This window comes from Lolium perenne, chromosome 6, assembly GCF_019359855.2.
Source record: "Lolium perenne isolate Kyuss_39 chromosome 6, Kyuss_2.0, whole genome shotgun sequence".
NCBI lineage: Eukaryota > Viridiplantae > Streptophyta > Magnoliopsida > Poales > Poaceae > Lolium > Lolium perenne.
The window spans coordinates 235,315,842-235,334,337 of record NC_067249.2 but is presented as its reverse complement, the minus strand read 5'-3'; the positions used below and the strand labels follow the sequence as shown (position 1 = coordinate 235,334,337).

Below are 18,496 nucleotides of genomic sequence, written 5' to 3'. Positions count from 1 at the left end.
ACACCGGCCTCTTCTACGACGGTGTCGTGGGGCGTTGGCTTGCCGCAGTGGGTGTCTGCGACGTGGTTAGGTGGACCTGACCTAGCGCTAGATTAGCCAGACGGGCCGTGACTATATAATCTGGCTCTCAATTTGTTTGAAGGTTTGTAGGTGTTGAGTGGTAGGTTTGGGATTTTTTGAATGTATGTTGTAGCCAAATCTTTATTGAATAGAATTTAAAGAAGTTAATATGCATCTCTTCGATGCACTAGCCGTGTCACGTGTGGGACTAAACGAGAGAGGTCTGGGGATCGTTCTTTTTGTGTGGTACAGGCAGATAGATATGCTCTCTCTGCTTTCGGTGCTCTGTAGACAAAGACGTGCGAAGGTTCTATATTCCTTCTCATCACAGCTAGCTGCATGGTTCAAAAAGTTGAAACGAACAAGCAAATATCTTCGCGCATATGCACGGCAAAGGTCGTGCGGCGATCCACGTATATTCTCTCCTCTGGTGTCAATGTTGCACAAAGGGCTGAAAAGCGAGGACGTCCATCTCATCGACGCCGACGTGGGCATGGACGCTTTCCAAGCCATCCATTCCATTCCATCCCATCCACGGCAGGTCGGCCAGCCTGGTCGGCGGCGCACGGCACGACGTGGCCGTCCGGCTCGCCCGCCGTCGCCTTCACCCCCCTCGTCAAGGCATCCGCGCGCCGGCCGGAATCCCCTCGCGCCAAGTAAAGCAGCGCAAAGCTCAGTGCGCAAGCGTCCCTTCCCCGTCTCGTCGTTATTCCATTCTCCCGCCTATATAAACCTCCTCCCCTCGCACCTCCCCGTACGCATCACGGATCGAGAGAAGAACAGCTAGAGGAGAGAGGCATACGCCGCTAAGAAGCAGGCGCGGGTTTCTTGGCAATTCATGTGACGCAACACGATCGAGCATGGCGAGCGGCGGCGCGGGCTACTACTACGGCGACCGCTACGGCGCATACGGCAACGGCTACCCATTCTCGCGGCAGCAGCCGGCGTCGTCCGCCTCAACATCGCTCCACCTCTGCCTGTTCCTGGCCACGGCTTCGCTCCTCGGCGCCGCGTCCCTCTACTCCCACTGCGAGTCGGCGTTGGAGGGCCTGTTCGACCAGTTCCGGTTCGCCGTCGTCCTCTCACCGCTCCTCCTCCTGCTCGCGGTGCAGTACTGGACCGCCTCGGGGCGGAGCTGGCGGTCCTCGTCCTCGTCTTCGCTGCTCGTGTCGCCCATGGTGGTGTCGGGGGAGCACCCGCCGTGGTACGAGCAGCAGCGGCGGGACAGTGGCGCTGGTTCGTCGCCGTGGGGCGTGGCGCTCGCGCTCGCGCTCGTGCTGCTGCTCGTGTCCTACCAGTCGTGCTTCCAGGACTTGTGGTTCCCGGCCGTCAGCCGTCGCTACCGCCGCTGAGCTCCGTCGGATCGGATCGTTGCTAATGGAGGCGAATATCATTAGCATAGCGCAGGGTTTTGTTGCACGTCTTAGGCCTTCAGTAATATTTGATGTAACTGCTGTTAGCTGCTGTGATATAAATAAAGAACAGCCCTCTTGCATTTTGCATCAACTCTTGCAGTCTTAGATGACACTGAGAAATACCAACATATATGCATATCAGTTTTTTTTTTTTTAGAAACAATATGCATATCAATTTGGCCCTGCAAGGCATGCCTTGTCTGTTTATTATTTAGTTCAGACTGTCTGCTTACTGTCACTTTAAACTATGTTCCAAACGTGTGAAGTTGACATGAATACCGCGAGCCTTATACAAAAACGTCGTCCAATTCAGGGCCAGGCCAACAGAAATTTGGAGCAAAACCCCGCGTTACGAACATGCGGCGAGTCTATTAAACAGACAAATACGGAGTATTTTGCCTAGCTTGAAAGCGCAAAAGTAAATCACATATGAGAGAAGAATCGATTAGCGAAAGTACAATATGTTAACACCGAGCAAGCCTAGCTTTCCTTTCTGCGACTAGTTAACTGACCAAAATTAGTGAAAAAAACGTGACAGGAACGCTGAAAGAAAGAAACACGATATGACCAGATGAGAATCTCATCCCTATCTTTTCTCCAATATTCAGAGATAGATCCTGGTGTTGTCCATCTCCTCTTTCGGTCGTTTTTCGTCGACTAAAAGCGCCTTTCTGCGCTAGTCGATGAACATGTGGGTGCAAGTGCGCTATATATAGATACCGTACACGTGTCACACTAAAGCAAAAGACCCCAGGTATTACCTACAAGAATTAAGCCTGTTGAGTACCCATCCTTGTGAGGCTTCTACCGCGCGTACGTTTTCAGCCGTGGGATCGTGCTCTTGAACGGTCATGATTGCCAGTTTAGAAAGAATGAATTGAGTTACCACTACCCGAGTTATATCTCTGTCGTCCCTGACATATTGGCCCGCTTCATGTTGGGCGTAGCTTCTGTCGTGGGGTACGAACTAAACCGGGTAAAAACAGACAGCGTCAAAGCCTGCTTTACTTCCTCTCAGAAAAAAAAACCTGCTTTGCAATCTCCCCCAAACTCCTCCGCCGCCGAGCGCCGCCCCAGCCCTGCCGGAAGTTGCCCGTCGTCACCCTCGCCGGCAGAAGCGCGCCGGTTCCCCCACCGAAGGCCGCTCGCCGTTCCCCCGGCCAGCAGACGAGCGTCGTACACGACAGCAGCCGGGCGCTGTTCACTTCGTCGGACGACTCCAGCCGCGTCAATCCACCGGCGGCCGCTCGCCGTTCCTCCGGCTGGAAGACGCGCGTCGTCCACCCCGCCGCCGGCCGCGCACCGTCCACTCCGCCAGGAGACTCCAGCGGCGTCAATGAGGAGAGCGTTGCCGACTTAATCAACGCCGGCTTCGGCTCGGCTCTCCATGCGCACCATCGCAGCGCACTCTGTCTCCGACGACCCGGCACACATCGAGGTCATCAACGGCATCGAGCACGGCGGCACACAACCAGGCCTGCGCCGCCACGACGAGATCGCTTCCATCGCCGAGGTGGATTTCGAGGTAGTCAAGGAGCTCGACTTTTCCCTGCCCCCCTCGCTGCCGTTGTGGCCGGCGCTCAACATGGGGTTTCTTACCATAATGTCCCGCGCAACACTGTCGGTACCTATCAATGCTGCTAATTGTTTCTATATCTAGGCTTCAGTATAAAACATGGATTTGGCAGTAGACGAGGTACATGGATAGAGAAGAGGGCGACATGCTTTTGCTGCTTGCTCCTTGCCATTGCCACGATGCTGCTGCAGCCTGTGAGAGGCACTGCTGCTAACTCTGAGAGACATGAGTGATATTCAGAGATTGAGGGAGCTTGGGAGATGGAGTGCTGCTAGCTGGTGTCCTAATTGTTTTCTGGATAGCGGTCTGGTGTTTAGACTTTAGAGGACATTGTTTATTCGCAATATATTCTAACATTGCTAGGTGTAAGGTATATGATTTAGTTGCATAGTTGAACGGTGATGGGATAAACCATCCCATGTAGTGTGGAAATTAAATATGTAAGGCACATTTGGAAGAAAAGTTTTCCTATAACTTGATTTACATGGACATCTTTGGCAATTGCACTCGCTGCATATGCGGAGAATTCTTAATTAGTTAACCAGTAGTGGCAGTTGCTTAGTGCTTCCTATAATGAAGAATTTGTTATGCACTATTCATCAGCTAGCAATCTCATAGCGTCTTGCTTACAGGGCAGTAAAACGCTCTAGGTGAACTTCTTTACTGTTCTACTTTATTTCTCTATTACAAGTCAGTAATCTTCTCCTATTTGTACTGGACCCATTTCGTTTCTACAGGACGTCAATCATCTCCTCTTCACCACAACGATACCCCGCCCTTTTTTTTCAGATTCTCTACCATTTTAATGGCTTTAATCACTTAACTTTCGTGTGTCGAATCTGATGTGTGTCCAAGTTTTTCATGGAATTGGTGTCGCTGCCTGCTGCTCACAAATCTCCTACATCGTCCTGACTCCTAAGGTTCCTTTGAATTTGATGTACAAACCTCTGACCTATTATTTTTCTATTACTATTCCTACCAGGGTTTACATTCGTCTTAGCTTTGTGTTTATCCACGCATTGCTGTGGCTTTTGCCTACTGTCTAGACATATTGGGTGAATTGTGAAATCATGGGTTGGTTGCCTGCTACATGTGAGCAATATGAGTGTTCAGATATGGATGGAACCTATTGGCCATATTGAAATAATGCAGTTTTTTAGTCAAGGAAAACAGCAACTCTCGCTGAAATACTAATGACTTGTTTCATTTTCTGTTTTCATGATATAAGGAATGGTTTTTAACTATAGAATATGTATTGATTCTTAGTATACGCTAATTTTTATCTGCAATTTTATTGCATTATCATGAAGTGCTCATAATTATAACCCCAAAACACTAAGTAAAGTGCTTCTGAGTTATAAGTGTATTTCCCTTCTAACTTTCCCAAGGGTAGCTATTCACCCATTCCTTTTTTACAACTAACCTGATGGATGCTTTTAATTACCTTGTGTCATCAGTTAATATATTTGCTTCTTTACATGGAAGGGATTCACAGTAGTATAAGGAAGGATGCATGTCTATTACCATGGAACAAGTGTTAGATCGATACTAGGTATCTAACCTCTAGCGACAACAACTCAAAGTTACTTATAAAATATATGAGCATTTATAATTTATTTCTTCTCTAAATAGATAATATTGGTTACCCTTTGCGCTTAGCCAGTTAGCCTATTGTTACTTCTTTACATGGAATGGATTTAGATGCTTATTATACTACATATTACTTTACAATTCCTCTAAACTGTATGCTGGGTTGTCTACCTGGCTTCTCAGGCCACTCTTTTTTACTCCAAGCGAAGCCTCTGCTCTAAATGTGAATTGGACCCACCTTACCACCATTTCTGCTTACATACAATTTCCCGGAGTATCATGCTGAATATATGTTTGTTGTCACTTTATCTAAGCTCATTGATTTCATTACACTGAGTTTAGTATGATTTACTCAGCTAGCTTTCCTTCTGATGGATAGGTACATGATACCAATTACAGCAACACGTGCAGGCTCCAGTGTTGAGATGGTGTTTTCGAGTTTTTGTTTGTAAAAAGCACTGATTCTTTGTGGCTGAATCTTATGCTCATGTCCAGTACAGTAGCTAAAATCTCTGGCTTATTTGTTAGGAAATATGTTGTATCCCTCCGTTTATTACTGCATGTCGTGTTGCTATTGAGTTTATTTTCAAGACTAACTTGACCTCCCTGTTGAGCTTGAAAACCCAACAACGTAGGTCTTCTCCATTCAGAAAAAAAATCCTCCAAACTTTAAGCCGGGCTAGCTCAGCTACGTGCTGTTTGTGTGTCCTTGCCTTGATGTGTTGTTTGTTTGTTTTTTTTCCTTTTTGCAATTACACAACTTTTTCTTTATTGCCACTCTCGAGTCTATCCGTAGGTTATGTTTCTCGAGTGTGCACAAGACAACCGGTTGAGATGTTTCCCTCTGTGGCACGTAGTTAAATTTGCTTACAGCAGCACAAAGGATAGTTGATGAAAACAAAACTACCGGTTCGGGATCGACAAGGGATGGACTGCCACCAGACAGTAACATTAGAAACACAATCCCATTGAGTCTGGCTATTACTTCCTCCAGTTGAATTAGATTGACGCAGGCTCATGCATTCGCTTGATTAATTTCGACCGAGGTAGTACAAAGTAATACGCATGGTCACGATTATTTTCGACCGGAGGTAATAGAAAGTAATACGTCTGATCACGCTCTAGGACAATGTTATGTAGGCGGCGAGGCGAAGCTCGCATGCTCTTCTAGTTCTAGATTCTTGTCACCTCTGTATCTGCATTTTCTTTGCTTAATGTTGACTCACTTAAATAAAAGCTCATCTGCTTAAGACCACCACCTGTTTTTTTTTCTTTAGGGTGACAAAACCCAGTTACACTTAATATTTTTACTATTTTTAGTGATAGTTTATACCACTGTTTTTTCACTTTTTTTTTTAAATTACCACATCTTTATCGGATTGCCCTATTTAGTGATCAGGTCACCTTCTTATCTGTGCTAAAATAAATTAGTGTCAGGTGGATCCCGGTCGTTAACTGCACGTGGCATGTTGTCGTCGTGGTTTTTTAATACTCTCTTCGATCCATAATAAGTGTCGGGGGGGGGGGGGGGGTAATTCAAACTTAAGCTATTTTAAACTAAGTAGCTTTTTTTTTCTCGGGTCGAAACTAGTCCAATCCCTAACCTAGATTGGCCCAAACGAATAAATGCTCAAGTGTAACATAACAAATTCATAATTTTGAATGTCAAACAAAACTATATGCATATTCATGAATTTTGATTTTTCATCAATGTTACCGTTGACCCAAATCCGCCGCACTCCATCGATGATGTCGGGGAAGAATGCCATATTCACCACCTTCGAAACAACATCGTCGCTCCACAATATCCACCTCGCCTCGGCCATCACACAAGACGACACGCGGTGACGACACACCGAGAAACTAAATCTTGGGATACGAAGAACATCGATAGGACCGAGCCACCTCTTCAATGACTGTTTTTAGGGTTAATACTATGTTAATCTTTAGGGTGTCACCTAAGTCCTGTTTATAGTGCATTTTAGCTTCAACTACACTAGAAAAGCTAAAAATGCGCTATAAGTTTTTTTAGAACTTAAAAATGCGCTATAAGTGGGACTTAGGTGTGGGATCTCACTTGCACCTTATTAATGTTTACAAGGCCCATCATTTTTTTAGAGAGTAAAGTCTGATATAAACCTTAAAGTTGTAGAGGGTGTTGAAAGTAAACCTTGAACTCCTAATCCCGGAAATCACCACCCTATACTTATCAATCCCGGTCATTTTTTGCTTTTGGGTGGTTTCCAAACAAGGATCATGTGATGTGGTCAGGAGTCTCATCTCTCTCCCATTGACATCAGTGGCCCACATGCCATATGCTTCGTTCTCGTAGGAATAACTGGACCTTTCAGGCCACTACGATTAGACTGTAATGGAACGGAACGGGAGGCTCAGCGACCAAAAGGGGCGTCCTCACGTCCGACCCCCTCCATCCCGGGCGTACTCTCCTCATGGACCTCGACGGCTCGACCTGCAGCGCAGCGTGGCGTGCGACCTGTACCTCCACGGCGGCGCGCGACCTGTAGTTGGATGGCGCGCGAACTGGAGCGGAGCGCAATGCATGGACCTCAATGCAGCCCGTCGTGCGACCTGTACCTCCACGGGCGGAGCGCACTGCATGGATCTCGACGGCCCAACCTGCAGCGCAACGCGCGACTTGGGCCTCGACGGCGGCGCACACCTGTAGCTGAATGGCGCGTGGCTTGGTGGCCAGCACATTGCACAGAGCGCACCCGTGTGTTGCCGTGGAGACGATGGGCATGAAAGTGATCACCACGTTGCAGCGGTGTAGCATATGTGCTCAGGGCTGAACGGTTGAAGTACATCGACGGCACACTCGCACCTGTAAAGGAGGTAGAGGCCATGGCCTAGTTGCCCTTGCTTGCCTAGTTGGGCACATTATCGGCGTTGCAACAACGACGGGCTCACGGGTGCGTGCGGTCTGCATCAGGATGATGAACAGTTAGCAATCCCAGCGTTGACTGCTGCCACGAGATATTGAACGGAAACAAGCTCCATGCAAGTAAAGACCGGGAACAGTAAGCTCGGGGTGCTAATTTCCGGGATTAAAAATTTAAGGTCTGATTCGGTCAACCGAATCAACTTCAAGGTTTGTTTCAGACTTTACTCTTTTTTAGAACACAAGGTCCATCTAACGAAACCCATTGACAGACATTGCGCACATAGGCCTCGGCCCAGGCCCAGGACTGGACTCGAGCTAACCCTCCTCTTCGACCGCCGCCCGCACCACTCCGACTTCCGAGTGCGGCCGAGGGATCTCGCCAAGCTTTGGAATTGGCGCCAATCATTCCCCCCAATTCCCTCCCCAAAACTCTAGGGTTTCCTCCGCCATGGCGGGCGCCACCGCCGCCGCCCCGATGGACATCGACGCCGCCGCCGCCGCCGCCGCGCCCCCGCCCCCGGCCTTCAAGGGCAAGGGCCCGCTCCCCGCCTCCGCCGTCAAGTCCTCGCCCTGGGTCGAGAAGTACCGCCCCCAGTCCCTCGCCGACGTCGCCGCCCACCGCGACATCGTCGACACCAGTAAGTGCCCCGCTGCCCCATTTGCCTACTCGACTGCTCTGCTTAGTTGGCTGACTCGGCGCCGCGTTTCAGTGTTCGCGGGAGCGATTATGATCCCCTATTTAGAACATTGGTCTTGTGGTCGGCCTGTGGGTTGGTTCTACCGCATGAGGGTGAGATTTGGTCTTATGGCGCATGGATTCGGTGAAATAGTCACGCCCTATGGCTTTACTGATGAAATCCTGTTGCTCCATATGGTTGGGGATTTGGGCTTCTCTACTATAGCAGCCAGCCATTTAATATTTATTTGATGCTTCAGGGTAGGCTCGAGTGCCCGACACTGTGCTTGCTTTAGTGACTAGCAATTTGTGATGTGCATGCTTAATGCTACCTGTGATTTTAAGTGAGAACTGGTTTCCCAAGTGATTTCGTGTTTATTTGTTGTCACATGGCATTCCGCCCCAATATCTAGCTATATGTAAACCGTCAGCCTGTCACTAAATTTTGGGACCGTTTAGCTGTAACATCTCATTATTACCTAGTACTAACTTGACATTTTTTTTGTTATCTACCTATAATGCATGGTTCTGCAATTTCCAGACCTTGACTCTTTGAGATAATCTAATGATTTATTTTATTTTATTTATTGTAGTTGATAGGCTTACAGATGAGAACAGGCTTCCGCATTTGTTGCTATACGGTCCACCTGGCACCGGGAAAACATCGACGATACTAGCTGTTGCGAGGAAGATTTATGGGTCACAGTATGGCAACATGATTCTGGAGCTCAATGCGTCAGATGAACGTGGGATTGGTGTTGTGAGGCAGCAGATACAGGACTTCGCTAGTGCACACAGCCTCTCTTTTGGGTATGCACTATGAGTCCTACCTATCAGATTTACATTTTTGCAAAAAATTGTGAATAATATTTCTTTTCTTTGTTCCGTGTGTGGGGTTGGCGGGGGTGTCCATTTCCCTGCGTAGTGCCAAAGCTTAATTGATATTTTGCTATTTTCGTGAGCTCTATCCTTGTTCTAATGTGGAACTGCAGTTGCATGCTGAGAAAGGGATCCGTGGTTTTAAAATGAGGTTGTATCTTCTTATAAGTAATCTTGTAGTATGCAATCATCATCTGAACTAAATACTACTTGCCTAGAGTTGCTTATGTGCATGCGTTTCATTGTAACCACAGTTGATTCCTTAGCTGCATTTGGGGCACGGCATAGTTGAATGAACTATTGAAGAATGACAGCCTATTGCAGTATCAAGCAATGATGATATTGTTTTATCACTTCTTCATAATGCTGTTAACTTCTGTAGAGCGAAGCCTGCTGTTAAATTGGTCCTGTTGGATGAAGCAGATGCCATGACTAAGGATGCACAATTTGCACTGCGGAGAGGTTCTTTCTGCTGTTCAATTTTTTTCTTTTTGACCCATATTCTATTATTATTTTCATCAAATCTATTCACTCTGCTCCTTGCAGTTATTGAGAAGTATACAAGGAGCACAAGGTTTGCACTCATATGCAATCATGTGAATAAAATCATCCCAGCACTACAATCTAGGTGCACTAGGTTTAGATTTGCCCCACTTGATGGCTCTCATGTTACTGAGCGTCTTCAACATATAATAAAGTCTGAGGGGTAAGCACTTGTTTTCTTGTAAGATTCTATTAGTATTCTAGAACTGTTGTTATGTTCCTCAGTTTCTATGATTGACTTTCTTTACTATGTTGGGACTAAGCCAGTATTTTTTTGTATATGAAAACACTTAATTTATCTTATCCTTGCAGGCTTGATGTAGATGAGGGTGGTTTGACAGCCCTGGTGCGGTTAAGTAATGGTGACATGAGGAAGGCTTTGAATATATTGCAGGTTACGTCTGAGTAATCTCAAGTACTTTATAGAACTATAAGTCTTCTGTCCTGATATCCATTTTCTTGCTAATGAGCTGATGTGCCTTTGGTTTGACACTGACATATATTGCCTTCTTATGCACAGTCAACACACATGGCATCCCAGCAAATAACAGAAGAAGCTGTCTACCTTTGCACGGGAAACCCCATGCCTAAAGATATCGAGCAGATAGCATTTTGGTTACTGAACGAACCATTTTCATCAAGCTATAAATGTAACCATACCATTACTATCATTCATGAATTATTGTCTAAGTGTGTGTCTAATGCAATCTGTCTCCTAATCTTTTCAGATATATCTGATATGAAGATGAGAAAAGGTCTTGCCTTGATTGATATCATACGGGAGGTCACTATGTAAGTGCTCCTGCCTGCCTTTTGTTCCTTCTGAACTTCCCTATTCTCTAAATCCTTCTAATCCTCCTTTTAATTATTTCAATTAATTTCTTGCAGGTTTGTGTTCAAAATAAAAATGCCATCTGATGTACGAGTAAAGTTGATTAATGATTTGGCAGATATTGAGTATGTCCTGTTTATACTTCTGAAGTTGAATTTTAATTCTGTTATCATCAGTTAGTTGTGTTTTGCTGATGACTCTGTTCAGATTGACAGCTAAATGTAACAGTATTCTCACTTGGAAGTCAAATTGCCATATGTGTTTTGAGGATTTATGCGTATTATATTGTCCAGGATAGTCTTTCTAGTTTACATATGTGGTTACTGCTGCTGAGTAACTGTAATGTGTCTGAGGTGGGCATTGTGATGCCTCTTGACTTTAATTAACTCCAAGGCAATTACTTATAGAAAACCTTTGTCTATGTGGAATATTTGAGGTAGAATACTAGATACTACATAGTGACCTAAAGGCCAAAATGATCCTCAGAAATACTCCACCTGTGTTTGAGCTATGATTTTGCTGAGAAAAGTATGATGAACAAAATTTTCTTTTGCATTTCTTCTTTAATGGTAATATTTGCCAAGTATTGAGTCTTGATTCTGCTGGTGAAAGTAGAATAATAAAACGTCGGAATTTTACTGATACCACTCTCTGTTCTTTCCTGTGCAGGTATCGACTAACCTTCGCTTGCAATGACAAACTGCAGCTTGGGGCACTGATATCAACTTTCACAACTGCTCGCACAGCTCTTGTTGCTTCTGCTGACTAATTTGAACATGGTGATGATTTTGTTGCCCATGGATGCCCACTCTAATCTGCAAATGATGTGGCAGCAATTTATCTAGTGTGTATTTAGCAGTAAGCTTAAATCATGTCGGGGAGGAATTTTCATGTAGATTTGATGTCTGTCTGCCACTGAGTGCTAGCTCGTTGGGGAAATTTGGGAGTGCTTTATGTTTATTGAACTGTAAGTGAATGTTGTCAGGTTTAGGAGATGTATGATGCATGTAACATTTTATGCAGTAGGGGTCTATTGACAACTCAACTAATCTTGGCACCCAGAACTGTTGCCTCGGCTCTAAAATCAAGATGTGTACAACTTTTTGACGAAGGACGTGTCATAATTCTTTAGTTTGACGTTTTGTTAGTTGCTACAGTTGTAGACTAAGATTTTGTCTGTCATTTTTATTGGCCGAGGTGTGGTTCTTAGAAGTCGTTTGGTATCCATCATTTGGGCCTAGAATCCTGGAATTCATTTTGGAATTCCATAGGTTGGCTGTTTGGTTGCCACAGAATTGGGCCATCATTTCATTTAGGAAATCTAGCAAAATGATGCCATGGGTAAACACAATTCCAAGCTGAGACCTGTCATTTGCGTTTCTATAAGGAAGCCATTTACAAATTCAATATTGAATTCTGCTGTCATTTGCAATTCCTGTGGCAACCAAACAAGTGTACATTTCTGGAATTACAATGTAAATGAAATGAATACATCCATTCATTTCAAAATGCTACAAACAAAATGAAATCCTGGCTACCAAACGACCTCTTATAGTTTTTTAGCTACACTTTGCTTTAGCCTAGCTGTGGCAAAGTTAGAATTCGACCAGACATGCCGGAATTTTTCCTGGTTAGCCTAAAACATGGGGAAATAGTAAAAAAACACAATAATATTCAACAAAAAAATGAACAATAACAATAAGTAAGTAAAACTTTACAAGTATTGCCAGTCTGTCAGCCAAAAAGGAAACAATATATAACCGTATAACTTCCAGTACAAAAAAAATGGAATGATACAACACCGTTTAGCTTTGCCATTATATTCTCACTGTACAAGAGCAAGCAACTGTCGGAGTTGGAGGTATTACCAAGGACTGGGTTGCTGGCATTCTGGCAACCTGCTCACCCGTGCTAACTAATTTAGTGACTCCCCGATGGGCGATGGCTTGAGCCTCTCTTGGCCTCACATCCTCAGAGAGTCCGATGTCAACCTGGTGCAGGATCATGAGCATCAGGTTGCTGGCACCCTGCTCTATGCTTGAACTGCACAACTTTTTTGCATATATTTCCTGAAGGACTATTAATTTGCATAAGGTAAACACGAAGGTTGGTAATTTAAATGGCAATGCCTACTCCTTATCAAAAAAAAAAAAAAATGGCAATGCCTACTGTGTTGCCATGGTTCCAAAATTCGCCCATGAATCGCCAATAGAATTAGTAAATCTCACGCAATAGAAGAAAATCAAACGCCAGGGCGTACAAAGTGCTTGCTCTTTTCATTTTCATAGTTATTACATGAAATTTAAGTTATCATAATCGGTTGAGGGAGGTTCCCACATTAACCCGAACATATTTCATATGCTAGTAAAGATAATATATTTCGTGTTAAATTATGTAGGCGTATAATATAACAATGTCAGTGTATTAGTTATTTCTAAAGGGGGTGTAAAATATTTCTAGAGATGAGCAAATGTCAACAATTTTTAAGGGACTGTATTACAATGTTGTAGACCATTTCAAGATATTAGATTTATCACTTGGTATCATAGACAAAGATTACAGACTTACATTATTGTGGATGGTGCACCAATAGGGGTACTACTCTATCACATAGCCTCATATGACCTAAATTTGTACATCATCTGATCGGACCTCATTTGATGTTTTATTAAGAATATCAACATGTAACGCTCTTCACCTAGCAGAAGATAATGCTCTTCTCCTACTGGAACAAATACAAGAGCAAACTTAGATAGACATAGAGTCTATCTTACATTTAATGTCCTTGGCGATGTTCTTGGCATCCATGGAAATACCAGCTAATCCCATCCTTCCTAAGCCAGCACAATAGAGCATGTTTCCACCTTTCCAGTGATTAGGGAATTCATTCTTTGGCAATCCCTCGCTATTCAACATGTCCTCGCCATTCTGCACTTATAATTATCTAACTCATGTTATAACCTATAATAAATGTTGCATCAATAGAAATTACACTTGGATACATTCAGATCTCAATACTGCTATTACCTTAAGCCACGTGTTTGCATTGCTGTTGTATCCTGTTGCAAACACGATTCCATCGAAGGAACCTTTGTCCCCACCTTGAAATTCAATAATTTTGCCTTTGATCTCAGTAATCCTTTCCCGAACCGGAAATTCAATTCGGCTCCCGGGTACGTATGCTTCCTCTACCAAGAAAACATATTTTGAAGTGTGGAAAATTTTTGACAAGAAATTCTACATGTACATCTCCATAATATATGTGTGTGTGCGTCAAGTTTCACGAAAAAATAATATTTTTTGTGGCCTATGTAAAAAAGAGAAAACTTATCCTGTGAAAAGCATTGTTTTTAGCACTGATTTTTGTCTTTTTTACACATGTCACATGATAAGTTTATTTTTTATCAAACGACTTTGTGAGCGCTTAGCACGTGAAGATGTACGTGCGGATTTTTTGTTTCAATTTTTTGAAATTTAAAATATGTGTAAGATGCATTTCAAAATATAGGGAGCATATGATCCCATGTTCCAAAACATCACTCCCTTTCCCGAACCTACAACATACCAATCCATAGTAAGGCACATGGAATTAATTTACTTAAATTATCTATGGCATGATCGACAGTATGATCACCTTAATATTTCCTTTCTTGATTAAACCAACTGTGCCAACATCAATCACCGGAGATCGGCTGGTTTCCGACTTGAGGACAAATGGACCCCTTTTTGGCCTTTTGATACCATAGCTAGATAGGTCCCCGAATATGAAATTGGCCATCATCACAATGAGAACATCTACCATCATTAGTGGGAAATGATGAACCAATGACATCCCTAAACGGATTAATTCTTTTGTCATTACATGAATCTGCGTCGACAAAATAGGTCAACCATCGTTTGCACCACAGGAGACAAAATGAATAATTAAAAAAATTCTAGTGAAAGTTACACATAGTACACATGCATACCGGACTCCGTATAACTATAGAAGTATTGGCACCATGAGACGCAAGGTCATAAGCAATCTCCATCCCGGAGTTGCCAGATCCAACGACCAACATGTTCCTCCCAGAGTAGACGACACCTGACTTGTAACTTGATGAGTGCATGGCCACACCTGGAAAGCTTTCTAGTCCAGATACCATTGGAATATTCTCTGCACTATTTGCACCACTTGCCACAACAAGAAATTTTGCCATGTAATGGACTATTGTTGATTTCTCCATGTCATGCGCTATAACGATCCAACATTTTTCATCCATGTCATAGGTGGATGACTCAACAACAGTGAGATATCTTGGTTGAATATTAAAACACTCAATGTAGTCATCCAAGTATCTCACAAAAGCGTTTTTCGGTACGTAGGTTGGGGCATCTACTGGGTAAGACATGTGTGGCAACTCACAAAAATCCTTAGCAAGATGTAGCTTGAGACGATCATACGTGTGGTTGCGCCATACTGGTGCGCTGCAATTCTCACGCTCAACAAGGACATAGGGGATGTAGAATTTGCTAAGACAGGCTGCTGTCGCAAGGCCCGCTGGACCTGCGCCAACAATCATAACTGTGGCCTCCTCCATCTCAACAACAATCGAGTTTGTGAAGGTGTGCGTTTTACGGCGGTAGGCTATTGCTCTATGGTAACTTGAGATATATATTCTCCCACTTGATCATGGAATGCTTGGATGATCTCTCACACATGAGGCTCATATATACTTATAAGTTTCAAGGTTTGGTATATTTTATGGATAAGATTATGAAACGTAAAGTCTTGCACATATTAACTTTCGTAAACTTTGGTGCATATTGATTCTGTATGTACTATCATCTCCCAAATTTAGATCATTCTAATGCCCTGTTTATTGGGAAATGTTAATTATGCACATAATTGGTATGAAACAAAATAGGATTCTTGTATATTTAGGCTATACTTTATTGAATGTTTATTATCATCATGACCATAAGTTCTAATGATGACATATTAGGACTTTCTTGTATCGTTTCATTCTTTCTATCTGACCGTTGGAAATCCTAATGGGATCCGAATCTTCTCAAAATAGATATTTTTAAACACATTTTTTTCCTTTGATTATAGCTTTGATTGAATTTCCAAAGGATAAGGATATGAGTAAGGTTTCTCAACATGCAATTAATTGGCGATAAAAATTCTTGCTGGCATTGATTTTACTAGCATGTACATGGAGAGTCAAATCTCATGGCCTATAATCTTTGGAAGAACTTTTCTTAGAACTACACGTACTATCATTGATGCAAAGGGGTTAGAACCCCAAATATAACTCCAAGAATCCTGATTTCATGCTTCTATAATAAGAGAAGCATCATTCAAATTTCTTCAAAATTTCCATATTCCAAGAAAGTCTCCTGTGACAAAGGGAGATGAAACAGATCCTCAAGATTTTCAGAATTTAGCACATCAAAAGTAGTCAAATCATTTCTCTTGGCAAAAGAGAGCAAGTGTCGCAATTTGTGACACAAGCATTCATCAAGCCAGATTACATCTGGCAATGACTTTATAATTATCAATAAGCTTTATATGTGCCTTCCATAAAAAAGAGCCTTCCAGGCTGTTACCAGGCAGATTACCAGAGTTGTATTTATTTCTCACCAGCTGCACCCAAGGGTTATCAAAGTTGTTATAGAATTTGTGCAGGTTCTTCATCAACATAGCTTTATTTTGTATCCTCAAATGAAGGACACCCAGACCTCCTTGATTCTTAGGCTTGCAAATCTTTTTTCCGACAAGGGCTGGTCATTTAGCTTGCACTTCGGCACTTTTTTCCTCCATAAGCAATATCTCATGTACTTAACAACTTGATCAGTTATTGTGAAATGGAACATCCAAGCAACCCATGAATAAAATTGGAAGAGATGCCAGAACAGATTTAACCATTTGCAGTTTCCCTCCATAATTCTGAAGGAGATATGCCCAAGAGGCAATAATAAAAGTGGTTATTATATATCTTTATGTTTATGATAAATGTTTATATATCATGCTATAATTGTATTAACCGAAACATTAGTACATGTGTGATATGTAGACAAACAAAGAAGTCCCTAGTATGCCTCTTAACTAGCTTGTTGATTAATGGATGATTAGTTTCATAATCATGAACATTGGATGTTATTAATAACAAGGTTATGTCATTGTATGAATGATGTAATGGACACACCCAATTAAGCGTAGCATAAGATCTCGTCATTAAGTTATTTGCTATAAGCTTTCGATACATAGTTACCTAGTCCTTATGACCATGAGATCATGTAAATCACTTATACCGGAAAGGTACTTTGATTACACCAAACACCACTGCGTAAATGGGTGGCTATAAAGGTGGGATTAAGTATCCGGAAAGTATGAGTTGAGGCATATGGATCAACAGTGGGATTTGTCCATCCCGATGACGGATAGATATACTCTGGGCCCTCTCGGTGGAATGTCGTCTAATGTCTTGCAAGCATATGAATGAGTTCATAAGAGACCACATACCACGGTACGAGTAAAGAGTACTTGTCAGGAGACGAGGTTGAACAAGGTATAGAGTGATACCGAAGATCAAACCTCGGACAAGTAAAATATCGCGAGACAAAGGGAATTGGTATTGTATGTGAATGGTTCATTCGATCACTAAAGTCATCATTGAATATGTGGGAGCCATTATGGATCTCCAGATCCCGCTATTGGTTATTGGTCGGAGTGAGTACTCAACCATGTCCGCATAGTTCACGAACCGTAGGGTGACACACTTAAAGTTGGATGTTGAAATGGTAGTACTTGAATATGGAATGGAGTTCGAATATTTGTTCGAAGTCCCGGATGAGATCCCGGACATCACGAGGAGTTCTGGAATGGTCCGGAGAATAAGATTCATATATAGGATGCCATTTTATGTGAATTAAAATGACGCGGAAGGTTCTATGGAAGGTTCTAGAAGGTTCTAGAAAAGTCCGGAAGAAACCACCAAGGAAGGTGGAGTCCACATGGGACTCCACCTCCATGGCCGGCCAACCCTATTGGGGGAGGAGTCCCAAGTGGACTCCCCCTTAGGGGGCCGGCCACCCCCCCATATGGGAGGTGGAACTCCCACCTCTAGTGGGAGTCCTAGCTTGGCTAGGTTTCCCCTCCATATGGAAGGTTTTTGGTTCGGGTCTTATTCGAAGACTTGGAGACCAACTCTTGGGGATCCACCTATATAATGAGGGGCCAAGGGAGGGGGCCGGCCACCCCAAGCACCACAAGGTGGCCGCACCACTAGATGGCCGGCGCCCCCCTCCCAAACCCTAGCCGCCCCCTCTCTCCTCTATAGTTCCCGCACGCTTAGCGAAGCTCCGCCGGACTTCTCCACCACCACCGACACCACGCCGTCGTGCTGTCGGATTCAAGAGGAGCTACTACTTCCGCTGCCCGCTGGAACGGGGAGGTGGACGTCATCTTCATCAACAACCGAACGTGTGACCGAGTACGGAGGTGCTGCCCGTTCGTGGCGCCGGAAGCGATCGTGATCAAGATCTTCTACGCGCTTTTGCAAGCGGCAAGTGAACGTCTACCGCAGCAACAAGAGCCTCATCTTGTAGGCTTTGGAATTTCTTCAAGGGTGAGACTCGATACCCCCTCGTTGCTACCGTCTTCTAGATTGCATCTTGGCTTGGATTGCGTGTTCGCGGTAGGAAATTTTTTGTTTTCTATGCAACGTTATCCTACAGTGGTATCAGAGCCGTGTCTATGCATAGATGGTTGCACGAGTAGAACACAATGGTTTGTGGGCGTTGATGCTCTTGTTATCTTTAGTTTGAGTACTTTGCATCTTTGTGGCATAGTGGGATGAAGCGGCTCGGACTAATTTTACATGACCGCGTTCATGAGACTTGTTCCTCGTTCGACATGCAACTTGTATTGCATAAGAGGCTTTGCGGGTGTCTGTCTCTCCTACTATAGTGAAGATTCAATTTACTCTTCTATTGAAAACATTAGTATCAACGTTGTGGTTCATGTTCGTAGGTAGAT

At 43.7% G+C, this 18,496-nt stretch overlaps 3 protein-coding genes across 4 annotated transcripts; 2 read left to right on the top strand and 1 right to left on the bottom strand.

Annotated features, from left to right (window-relative positions):
• The first annotated feature begins 798 nt into the window (after nucleotides 1-798).
• LOC127343972 (uncharacterized) lies at nucleotides 799-1,566 on the top strand. The gene has a single exon (XM_051370194.2). The coding sequence runs from the start codon at nucleotides 921-923 to the stop codon at nucleotides 1,410-1,412; it is 492 nt and encodes a 163-aa protein (XP_051226154.1). The 5' UTR covers nucleotides 799-920; the 3' UTR covers nucleotides 1,413-1,566.
• A 6,324-nt stretch (nucleotides 1,567-7,890) lies between these two features.
• LOC127343981 (replication factor C subunit 3) lies at nucleotides 7,891-11,584 on the top strand. Of its 2 annotated transcripts, XM_051370208.1 has the most exons (9): nucleotides 7,893-8,181; nucleotides 8,813-9,029; nucleotides 9,481-9,560; nucleotides 9,645-9,804; nucleotides 9,954-10,035; nucleotides 10,162-10,291; nucleotides 10,370-10,433; nucleotides 10,530-10,598; nucleotides 11,143-11,584. In XM_051370208.1, the coding sequence occupies exons 1-9, from the start codon at nucleotides 7,992-7,994 to the stop codon at nucleotides 11,240-11,242; spliced, it is 1,092 nt and encodes a 363-aa protein (XP_051226168.1). In that variant the 5' UTR covers nucleotides 7,893-7,991; the 3' UTR covers nucleotides 11,243-11,584. The 2 variants fall into 2 exon arrangements, with proteins under 2 accessions (XP_051226161.1, XP_051226168.1); XM_051370201.1 differs by having other exon boundaries at nucleotides 7,891-8,181; nucleotides 10,162-10,433.
• Nucleotides 11,585-13,221: 1,637 nt separating this feature from the next.
• LOC127328775 (probable indole-3-pyruvate monooxygenase YUCCA10) lies at nucleotides 13,222-15,075 on the bottom strand. Its single transcript, XM_051355375.2, has 4 exons — nucleotides 14,442-15,075; nucleotides 14,097-14,341; nucleotides 13,501-13,612; nucleotides 13,222-13,401 (listed from the first exon to the last, which is right to left on the bottom strand). The coding sequence occupies exons 1-4, from the start codon at nucleotides 15,051-15,053 to the stop codon at nucleotides 13,222-13,224; spliced, it is 1,149 nt and encodes a 382-aa protein (XP_051211335.1). The 5' UTR covers nucleotides 15,054-15,075.
• Nucleotides 15,076-18,496: the final 3,421 nt, after the last annotated feature.

Excerpts from the sequence above, each read along its gene's own strand:
- LOC127328775 (XM_051355375.2), bottom strand. The coding sequence starts at position 15,053 with ATGGAGGAGGCCACAGTTATGATTGTTGGCGCAGGTCCAGCGGGCCTT. Across the intron at positions 14,342-14,441 it reads CTATAGTTATACGGAGTCCG|ATTCATGTAATGACAAAAGA; the intron begins GTATGCATGTGT and ends TTGTCGACGCAG. Across the intron at positions 13,613-14,096 it reads AATATTAAGGTGATCATACT|GATTACTGAGATCAAAGGCA; the intron begins GTCGATCATGCC and ends GGTTCGGGAAAG.
- LOC127343981 (XM_051370201.1), top strand. The coding sequence starts at position 7,992 with ATGGCGGGCGCCACCGCCGCCGCCCCGATGGACATCGACGCCGCCGCC. Across the intron at positions 9,561-9,644 it reads ACAATTTGCACTGCGGAGAG|TTATTGAGAAGTATACAAGG; the intron begins GTTCTTTCTGCT and ends TGCTCCTTGCAG. Across the intron at positions 10,599-11,142 it reads AATGATTTGGCAGATATTGA|GTATCGACTAACCTTCGCTT; the intron begins GTATGTCCTGTT and ends TTTCCTGTGCAG.
- LOC127343972 (XM_051370194.2), top strand. The coding sequence starts at position 921 with ATGGCGAGCGGCGGCGCGGGCTACTACTACGGCGACCGCTACGGCGCA.